General features: G+C 50.9%; 1 protein-coding gene across 2 annotated transcripts; it reads left to right on the plus strand.

The window, feature by feature from the left end:
• The first annotated feature begins 252 nt into the window (after positions 1–252).
• PCDH8 (protocadherin 8) lies at positions 253–4,592 on the plus strand. Of its 2 annotated transcripts, none has more exons than XM_064713958.1 (3): positions 253–2,743; positions 2,887–3,097; positions 3,560–4,592. In XM_064713958.1, exons 1-3 carry the CDS (start codon positions 332–334, stop codon positions 3,931–3,933), a joined length of 2,997 nt encoding a protein of 998 aa, XP_064570028.1. In that variant the 5' UTR covers positions 253–331; the 3' UTR covers positions 3,934–4,592. The 2 variants fall into 2 exon arrangements, with proteins under 2 accessions (XP_064570028.1, XP_064570037.1); XM_064713967.1 differs by having other exon boundaries at positions 2,890–3,097.
• The last annotated feature ends 6,498 nt before the right edge of the window (positions 4,593–11,090 follow it).

Here is an 11,090-nt window from a genome sequence, read left to right on the forward strand (position 1 = left end):
AAAAGAAATAGCGACGGTGCGGGGGAAGGGGAAAAAAAGGGAAAAAGAAAAGAACCCCCCCAGACCCCGCAGAGTTAAAGAAAACAAAGGCGAGCGCCCCCCGACCCCGCTCCCGGCCCGGCCCGGGGCGCGCCGGGGGCTGCCCGCCGCCCGCGCTGCGCCGCCTCCCATTGGCTCCGCCGCCCGCTCATTTGCATAGCGCCGTCTATGAAAGGCGGCGCGGCGGCGCGGGCGGGCGCAGACGGCGGCGGAGCTATCCCGGTGTGTCCTGCCCGAGCCTGTGTTCGTCCCGTCCGCACCGCGCCGTCGGGCTGAGCCCCGCGCCGCTGCCATGAGCCCCCTGCGGCTGCTGGCCGCCGCCTGCCTGCTGGCCCTGTCCCGCTGCAAGACGGTGAGGTATCGCACCGACGAGGAGGGCGCGCCGGGCACGGTGATCGGTACCCTGGCCGATGAGATGCCGGTGAAGGCGCCGGGGGAGATGAGCTTTCGTCTGATGCGGCAGTTCAGCAACAGTTCGCTGGTGCGGGTGAGGGAGGAGGACGGGCAGCTGAGCATCGGTGAAGCGGGGCTGGACCGGGAGCGGCTGTGCGGCCAAGCCCCGCAGTGTGTCCTGGCCTTCGACGTGGTGAGCTGCTGGCGGGAGCGCTACCGCCTGGTGCACGTGGAGCTGGAGGTGCGTGACATCAATGACAATGCACCGCGCTTCCCCCATGCCCAGATGGCGCTGGAGGTGTCAGAGAGTGCTGCACCTGGCACTCGGCTCCCGCTGGAGGTGGCTGTGGATGAGGACGTGGGCTCCAACTCCATCCAGAGCTTCCAGGTCTCCCTCAACAGCCACTTCGGTGTGGAGGCACAGACACGGGCGGATGGGGCACGCTGTGCCGACCTAGTGCTGCTCCAGGAGCTGGACCGTGAACGCCAGCCCTCCTACACCCTGGAGCTGGTGGCTAAGGATGGTGGCAGCCCAGCGCGCTCAGGCACAGCCACCGTGCATGTCCGTGTTCTCGATGCCAATGACAACAGTCCCACATTTGCCCAGAGCTCAGTCACAGTGGAGTTGCCTGAGGATGCGCCGCCCGGCTCCCTGCTGATTGATCTGGATGCTGCTGACCCTGATGAGGGCCCCAATGGTGAGGTGGTCTATGCCTTCAGCAGCCAGGTGCCCCCTGAGGCACGGCGGCTCTTCCGCCTCGACCCGCGCTCGGGCCACCTCACCCTGGAGGCCGCCGTGGACTACGAGCGCACCCGCACCTACGAGCTGGACGTGCGTGCCCAGGACCGCGGGGCCAGCCCCCGTGCTGCCACCTGCACCGTTGTCGTGCGCCTCACCGACGTCAATGACAACGCCCCGCGCATCAGCATCAGCGCCCTCCGTGGCGCCGCCAGCGCGGCCGGCGTGGCCTACGTCAGCGAGGCGGCGGCCACGGAGAGCTTCGTGGCCCTCGTCAGCGCCACGGACCGCGACTCGGGCGCCAACGGGCAGGTGCGCTGCAGCCTCCGTGGGCACGACCACTTCGCCCTGCAGCGGGCCTACGAGGACAGCTACATGATCGTCACCACGGCGGCGCTGGACCGCGAGCGCATCCCCGAGTACAACCTCACTGTGGTGGCTGAGGACCTGGGCTCGCCGCCCTTCAAGACCGTCCGGCAGTACACGGTGCGGGTGAGCGATGAGAATGACAACGCGCCGCTCTTTGCCAAGCCGCTCTACGAGGTAGCTGTGCCAGAGAACAACCCCCCGGGCGCCTACATCACCACCGTGGTGGCTCGTGACCCTGATCTTGGCCACAATGGTAAGGTCACCTACCGGCTCCTGGAGACACAGGTCATGGGGGCCCCCATCTCCACCTATGTCTCGGTGGACCCCGCCACTGGGGCCATCTATGCCCTCAGGACATTCAACTACGAGATCCTCAAGCAGCTGGACCTGAGGATCCAGGCAACTGATGGTGGCTCCCCACAGCTCTCCAGCAGCACTGTTGTCAAAGTGAGAATGGTGGACCAGAACGACAACCCTCCTGTCATCATCCAGCCAGTGCTCACCAATGGAACTGTGGAAATCGGTGTGTCCAGCAAGACCTCCCGTGACTCCCTGGTGGCCCAAATCAAAGCTCGAGATGCAGATGATGGGGCCAATGCTGAGCTCACCTTTGCCTTCCTGGAAGAGTCCCAGCAAGACCTCTTCACCATCAACCCAAGTACTGGGGACATTGTGCTGAGGGGTGACCTCTCTGAGGAGCTGGGACAGCTATTCAAGGTCATCCTCACTGTGACAGACAATGGCAGACCTCCCCTGGCCACAACTGCCACAGTCAACTTCCTGGTGACCGCCACTGCTCCGTCCAGTATCCAAGACATAGCCAAGCCCAGCTCCTGGGAAGGAAAGGCTTTGCAGTGGGACATCCCTCTGATCGTGATCATTGTCCTGGCAGGCAGCTGCACCCTCCTCCTGGTGGCTATAATCACCATCGCCACCACCTGCAACAGGCGCAAGAAGGGGAACAACATCAAAAACAACACTGCCCTGAAGGACCAAATAGACATCTCCCACCTGGAGAAGGGCCAGCAGGAGGAGGGCAGCCAGAGGGGGAACATGTTTGAGGTCCGAACCTTTCCCAGCAAAACCTCCTTCACCAGCCCCGACCCCTCTCCAGCGGCTGAAGAGATCTCCACCACTGAGAGTGGCAGTGACAGCACTTGCCTCTATGAGGGTCAGAAGAGGCTGAGGGGACAGAGTGGGGAGGTAAGGTCCCACCAGAGGGGAGCGGGGCAAAGGGTTGGGGGGTGTCTTGGAGGATGTGAATTAGCTGCAGAGGTGCAGTTAATGTTGATTTACTTTTCACCACTTCCCTCCCTCATGTCTCCTTTGATTTTCCTCCCCGCCAGCAGGGTTTTGCTGCCACTCCGAGCTACAACAAGGAGCCTGCTCCCCCCGTGGCCATTTGGAAGGGACACTCCTTCAACACCATCTCCGGCCGGGAGGCAGAGAAGTTCAGTGGCAAAGACAGCGGCAAAGGCGACAGTGATTTTAACGACAGCGACTCGGATATCAGCGGAGATGCCCTGAAGAAAGATCTCATCACACACATGCAGAACGGTAAGGGTTCTGCCCCTGCTCCCCCCTGGACCTCAGACAGAAAGATGGATGGATGGGGAGGTGGATGAAGGGACCCATCCGTGGGGCACTGGGGTCAGGCAGGGCAGCTGGAGGGGGAAGCCAGACACTGCATGGCTCAAACTGCCCATCTCCTCGGAGCAGGCTGTTTTTAGGTGTTGGTTCCTCTCTGCACTGAGAGCCCAGCACAAATTAGCATTTGTCAGAAGTGCTGTAGGATTGGATTTTTTCCCAAAAATTGGTTCCCTTAAAGCTAGAATTGCGAGGAGTGTCCCTAACAAAATTACCTAACCAAGCCTGGGTTTTTGTTGCGCTGTAAAGCCTCCCCACTCCCACCATCAGTGCAGTGAATCATCCTGTGACTGGTAACTCTAAGGATTGTGAACGGTGTGGATTTATTCCTGCAGTAACGACAGGTTTCTCCTCCCCTATCTCTCTCTCTAGGTCTGTGGGCATGCACAGCTGAATGCAAGATCCTGGGGCACTCCGACCGCTGCTGGAGCCCCTCCTGTGGCCGAGCCAACCCTCATCCCTCTCCATATCCTTCAGCACCCCTCTCCACCTTCTGCAAGAGCACGTCCTTGCCCAGGGATCCCCTTCGCAGGGACAACTTTTATCAAGCCCAGCTGCCCAAAACAGTGGGGCTTCAGAGTGTCTACGAGAAGGTGCTGCACAGGGACTTTGACCGGACGATCACGCTCCTCTCCCCGCCGCGCCCTGCACGGCTCCCCGACCTTCAGGAGATCGGGGTGCCCCTGTTCCCAGCCCCCTCAACTAGATACCTGGGCCCCCAGACTGAGACAACTGAGAAGGCATAGCCCAGAGTGCTCCCCGTCAAGTGCACCCCTCCCTGCGCACACAGCTAGGTCACTCCCGAGAGCCTTTAAGTTATTGACCAGATCTAGTGTCGTATGTGTAAATATGCAAGATGTGCCTTAAAAATGAAGTCGTTTGGGAAAGATTTCCAATCAGATCAGTACTGTTTGATATTTGCAAACAAAAAAAATTGTTTGTAGTTAATGTAATTTTTATGAAATGTGCAGTATTTAAATTTCTTTTCATGTTTTCTACATTGGGGTTTTTTCTTTTACTTTTGGTTTACCCATGGCCTGCCATTTTTTGTAGTGTTTTTAACCTGTACATTGTGTAATGTAATGTTTGTACATAATGAAAATTTGTTATATTTTTATATAATAAATACTTAAAAATGGGAATTCTTGCCAAAGGAGCTGTCTGAAAGACACAGTAATAACAATTAATATTAATAATAATATCCTGAATATGTAGAATCTTGTAAGGGAAATTCCTCTTTCACAGTGTAATAATAACCTAAGCAATCTAGTGTACTGAGAAGTTTGCCTTGCCAAATGTGACTTGTATTTCTTGAGTCTGTGGTCAACTTAAGTGTTATTTAATTGCCTTTGGTTCCTGTAATCTGTATCACTGATAAACACTAATAAAGGTTTTGTGATGTTCAGAGGCTTCTGTTCATGGATTTCATGCTTCAGAGCATAGAGGTCTTCACAGGTCAACAAAAGTATTTTGTGCTGGGAAATGCAGTGGGAAGGAGCTACTTTTAGTCTTGCCCATTGTTGGTGTCTGGCAATACCTCGGCAGGTTTAGCTCTAAAGCTTCTAATGCTGGGTGGGAGGGAGGCTGGGGTGACAGAGGCAGCCTTTGCTTGTCACTGCGTGGTCTGAGCTCTCCCAGCTCGATCCTTCTCGGGTGGGGACTGGTGTGGTTTTAGGGAAGCAAGGGAAGCTCTGTTCATCAGTGGAAACGTCCGTGCTGTGCCGATGTCTTTGCATCAGCAGCCACCCGAGCACTTTGCTTTCTGCTCTGGCTGAGACATTGAGTCAGGCTCTATGGGTGTGGGCTCAAATGCTTATCCCTTGTTAAAGCAGCCTTACTAAAGGACAGTAACTTGCGTTTGTGTACATACATCAAGAGAAAGGTGCATAGAACAGGAATCAAAAATGTTGATTATATTGACATTTTCTATGGTACAGATTTCTCTTCTCACTGAAATGACTGTCCTGGGGAAAAAAAAAACATACAGAGCTTTGAAATTCCTTCCTATGGGGGTTTCAAGCTAAAAGCAGATCTCAAATCCTTCGGCTGAAATCAGGTATAGAATAGCATTTAATGAAACAAAATGAAGCATGAAGGTTTCTTCCTGTGCTCAAAAAATGCTTACACCAGAAGTAACACTTGTACTGGAGTTTTAATATTTGATTGAAGTTTTCCAAAAGGGAGAACTGCTCCTTATGTGGACTATATAACTTCACATTTTGTAAAAATCAATAATCCAAGGCTAAGGATTGGGGTTTTATCATGAGTTCTATAACTATTTATCTAATTGTTATGGTACATATCTATAAAATATGGCTTACCAAGGAAATATAAAACTTTCTTAGATATAAACAAGGCCCTATTTGGCTTTGTGCCTCAAAATGTAAGCTGAAAACATCCCACCTGTATGTCCCTTAACCAACAAAAATCCCCTTCCTCCCCCAACTTCCAGCTTTCTCAGGCCTCTGTAGCAAGAGTGGCAGAAGCCAATCAAGTTTTTATGCACACGGGGTCTGAGTTTTATCTGGGGCTTCAAAAATACCATGATGTAAAGATTTGGGGTGGGCAAAGAGTTTCAGAGGTTGTACTTAAAGGGAATTTAAATCAGGCTGATGCAAGACTCAATTGGGAAGCTACATTTGTGGTACATCTCCTGCGGTCAGGAAAACAGGTGAGCAAATCTGGTGGTTCCTCTAAAGTCTGGTAGTAAAAATTGTGATGCATCTAATGAACTTAGAGGGTCATCTTGGTTAAATTTAGAGCTGAAGTTGTGGCTGGAGGACGGGTGCTGAGAAAGAAAGCTGGTAGCCTCCCTTCTGGCTAATGACCAGTGATGCAGAGAGCAACGCCTGCATGGTAAGTAATTAGTCATAACTGAGCTCAGGGAGAGGAAGGCTCTCTGTCAAAAAAAGCAGGGCTCTCTGATAAGCTGGTTCTTCCTCATGTAGTTGAAAAGCCTGGGTTACATACCCCAACAGCTTCACAGCAGGTTCCTAGACTCCCCTGGCAGGGCCAACAGGATGTAGTCACAGATGAAGAATCATTCATCGCACTAGGCTTTGGCATCAAATTTGTGCTGCTTCCTGCAACAGAGCTCGTGCCCTTCTGTAAGTGGATTGATGCTCCTCACTGCCTGATCAGGAGTTTGGACCAACCTAGTGCAAGGCAACCATCAAATGGTAGGAAACTAACGTCACTTGTTCCTGTTCCCATAACAGCTTTCAGCAGCAAGAAGCTAGAGTCTCATTGGGATTTGGGATCTGTCTGTTCTGGCATCCCATATGCTCTAAAATGTGGGATTTTAGTATTAAATACCCCTTGGTATTTAAATCTGAGCCCATCATTTCACAGAGACTCTCTGGTTAGTGGAAAGATACAGACTTCTGAGAGCTTCTCATCTTGGCCTGGCCAGACAACAGGGACTATTCAGGTGCATCACTGAAGCTCCTGATCTCCCCTTTTCTTGTAAGGGCAAGGGGTAGCAGTCTAGACTCCTGTAACTTTTACATGCCTAAAATTAGATGAAGGAAGTCTCCAAGCTCCATCAGATAAGAGCACACACCACCCAAAGCGCAGCTGAGTGCAGGGGGAGCCCAAGGCATAGCTCCTGGGCTAAGTCCCTGGGATCAAACATTTGCTCCATTGATGCTATTTCACTGTATATGTCCTAGTTTTTTCTTTTAGTTTTTGATTATCCTGAGAATTTTGCTAACATACTTCAGGAATTAATGCAGCAGTCCTATCAGTTAAATTCCATTTATTTGCCAACATCAGCTCTGTGTTGCATGATGAGGCTGTATGACCACAGAACCTCTTGCTCACAAAGAGCCACCTTCTCCTGTCTGCCTTTCCCTGGCTCAGAGGGCAGAGGTGAGGAGGGGGTGCCAAGACCCAGGACTGGAGACAGCACTCCTTCACTGAGCCAGCACTAATTCCATGGTCCAAACTGGCTACAGCAGCAGGACATCACAAAAGCACTGGCACTGAGCTTGAGCCTGCTCCTGAGCTTGAGCCGGCTCCTGCTGAAATATCTGGTAGTCAGCTACAATGGAGACAAGAATCCTCGACACCCTCCTCAGTCATTGGGGAAGACAGGCACTTTTGGGACATGAAACATAGAAGTGGGTAATTCCCACAGGCTCTTTTCCAGGTGTACCTTCACAGCCATTCAGGCGTAGCTGCAATATGTCTCCTGAGTGCCCCATTCATATTCTGGGATCGTGGGCTTGCATCTGACACCCTGGAGACCTTAGGCAGGCCTCCAAATCTCTTTTAACTCTCAATAATTTAAATTAATTTTCCCAAAGTCAAGTCTGTTTCACCCATGACAGTAATTGGTAAGTGATCTCTCTCTATCTATGTTGAACCATGAGCTTTTTTATCTGATTTTCTACCCCTGTTCTGCTGAGGAGAAATGGGGAGGGGGTCTGGCTGCTGACCGAGATCTACCCACCACATGCACCAAGGAGACAAGATCCCAGGGATGACTTCTCTGGTGCTTCAGCCAAAAAATTAGTCAAATTCCCACTGACCTGCTCTTCTGTCCTGTGCCATTTGAATGCATCCAAGGATGCTTTATGTATTGAGATGTGTGATAGAGTCAAATACCACTGAGGTGCCTGGTTCTGGCTCTTGCAGTGCATGCTGTAGGAACAGGGCTCCTCCTAAAACAGGGTGCCAGCACCCACATTTGTAAGTGGACATGGCTGTGACCTCTGGGGTAGGGGCTTAATCCTGCGTCCTCAACACAGGCAAGACGTGCTGAAAATGTGTCAGAAAATGCTGCCTTGGCCCAGACCCTGAGGGCAGAGAGACACCAGGTGGGGTTTAGCTGAAGATTCAGACAGATGTGACTTCTGTGGCCAGTGTGTAGGGTCTACAGGAATAACAGGCATCTGCACTCCTGTGGCAGACAAGGACAGCTGCTCAGGGGGTCTAGGGGGGCTGGCATCTTACACTAGGCACCTGCATCCTCTTTTTCACTGTTGCTCTCTGGTCTCCCATAACTGTGTTGACTACCTCACCACTGTTCATGACAGCAGACTAGACACCTGTCCTAAACACAGGCACAGACCTTGTGGGTGTAGAAATCCAGGTGAGGGCACTGTCACCTAAAGGGAGAGTCCATCCTCTCCAGCTCCAGCTTCATTTCCCCCTGACTCCTTTGACACCACCACCCAGGAAAGTCATCTGCTCATGGACAGATGTACCAAACTAACAAAATCAGGTAGATTGCTGCACATTTAGCTCGTCCAGATGTCAAGCAAATGTTAGGAAGAGAGCAGAGAGAGAAGAGGGCCCCAGGGCCTGGAAAGAAGATAGGATTGTGGTTTTGAGCAGCAGCCAACAAAGTAGATCAGCCTATACGTAACATAAAACCTCTTGAGGTTTCTAATCGATTTCAAGGTTGATCAAGGAGAAAACACTGCCTTTTGGATAATTTGAAGGCTTAACATTACTAGTGGTAATGCCCACTGACTCTTCAACTGTCACCTAAGCTCAAATTTAGCTTGAAGAATGTGGGCTAGTAACTGAAGTGTTACTTCCCACCATATACACCAAGGTCTCTAAGTATTCCTTATTTAAATGGATGGTTAGGAGAAGCTCCCTGGAGCTGGTTTCCCCCTCAGCAGTGATACAGATCCCTCCTGAGATGGACACACAAAGCTGATTTCACACTCTTGCCCATGGTGCCCATAGAAAGGAAGCAGATGGCCGCCAAGTTGAGAAATGCAATTACTTTGCCTGGGTGTGAGAAGCCAGTAGTTGATTATTATTAATCAGTTGATAATTATTAATTATTTTTGAGTGGGCATTAGAATCCTCAGGGTCACAGACATGAGAACTCATCCTGCAGCAGGCAAACCCCACTTGCCTGTCAGCTCCTGATGCAGTGGATGGCTGGCTACTGTGCCTAGAGGGTACTTCTTGAGTAAGGAGGACCCACCAGCCCCACATCTGAGGTAAGGAAGCAACCCTGTGTGGTGCTATAGTCAAATGCTGCTAAAGAATGTAGAGGTATTTGTGGCAACTTCATCTTTCAGATCTGAAAACTGTTCCAAGTTTTGCACCTTTGCCTTAAACCGACATTGGATGAAGGTGCTGGAGGCCAGAAGGCCACTTCTCCTGAGTGGATGGCCCAGTGCTGGGTGACAGGAATTACATTTGTCCCTGCAGACATCTGCTAGGCAGCCCCACCTTTGCAGCCCAGCTCCCAGGACACCCCTGGCTGCAGGCTGCAGCCCTCTGCCAGGGTGATGAGTCCTGACCCTGTCCAGGTTGGCTACTCTGTGCATGGTCACTGTACCACAGTCATGTGCTCCATCCCCTCAGGATGGGGCAACTCACTGGAGAACAACCTGCCCAAAGGTCTCTGCAGACAAGTTCTCCTTTTTTCCAACAGGTTCATGTTCTGTGTAGAAATACTCCTTTGTGGTTAAAGCAACACAACTTAATTATAACTTAATAACTTCAATTTGGTCCTGTAAGAAGAGGGGAGTCTTGTGGGATATCAGCAGAGGTCATGATGATAGAGAGCTCAGAGGAACAGAGGGGCAAAAAAAAGAAGAAGAAAGGGCAACAGCTTCCTCCCTTCACCTGGAAAAAATCTTCTCTCATTCACAGTGAGAAGACAAAAACAAGCAGGGAGTTTGGGAAGACAGGAGAGACGGACCCACATGATGGGGTACTAAGCTGTCCAGAGGCTGCAAACACACAAAGGTTTGAGAGGATGATCCCCAGTTAAATAAGCAATTTCATTATGTACAGAGGATCCTCAGCTTAATTCATCCTCTTTTCCCATGCAAAACATGTCCACTGGACTTGGAAGAAATTCAAGGACCTTGACTTTCCAAAAGTCCTACAGCAGACACTAAGAGCGAGTTCAGTGGACAACTAGGTAGAGAATAGCATGAAGAGGCACCTCTGCAAATCAAAATCTTAACATTGTTTTTACCTATAGATTTCCTACCTGAATCTCTGCATGGGGACAACAGTATACAGTGTATTTGGGGTGTGACCCCTAAGTGAGGGCATTCCATCCCCAGCTCTCTGCTGTGGCTCCTAGAAAATAATTCCCCAAGATCTCCTCCCTCCCTAGAGTTTAATTTCACTTCTGTGCCAGATTTCCCTCCTCCCTCCTTCCCTCCCTTGAGGGCTAGATCACCTCAGAAACGGGATCCAGGCAGGGCCAGCAGCCTGCTGTGACCTTTGCCTGTTGGAGTAATGCACAATTACAAGAGACCCGAGGTACTTCTGAGCACACAGCTTGGCAGGATGTTAATTAAAACAGAGTAACACTGCCTCTACCCTTCGCAAGGCCGTAGCTGAGAACATTTTATGAACCTCTAGGAGGTAAAGGAACATGTTCAAGGCTATGCCACATATCTGTGAGAGAGCTGGGAGTAAATCCAAGTGCGTTTTGTTTACATATCAGAATACAGCTTGACACATGCAATGAATCCAGGACAAGACCAGATGCATGCACCAGAGACCAGTGGCATGAGAAGGTAGAAAAAATTTCTTCCAGTCGCTTCACTTGAAAGAGAAAAGAGAGTCTTGCCTCCATCCTCTCTCACCCACACCAGCAGCAAGCCATCACTGTCCAAATCGCCTTTGTAGAAGTCCCCACGGTCCCTCGGTCCCCTGTCAGATGATAACAAAGAGGTTCAGTCTGCTGCTTCCAAATTCATGGCTCCTTTGGGCCCCAGGATGGCCGGGGTACTGCTTTGTTTTACCACCCTGGCATGACCTGCGTTTTCTTAGCAGTTATTTATTTTTATTTATTTAACTGCATAAATTGATTATCCATGTAACAACTTTAATCAATTATCTGCGGCAAACAACTTCTCTGCAACTTAATTTGCAAAGTTCTTCCCTGACCTAGCAATATCTGATTGCATCA

The sequence above is a fragment of the Zonotrichia leucophrys genome, chromosome 1, assembly GCF_028769735.1.
Source record: "Zonotrichia leucophrys gambelii isolate GWCS_2022_RI chromosome 1, RI_Zleu_2.0, whole genome shotgun sequence".
Lineage (NCBI taxonomy): Eukaryota > Metazoa > Chordata > Aves > Passeriformes > Passerellidae > Zonotrichia > Zonotrichia leucophrys.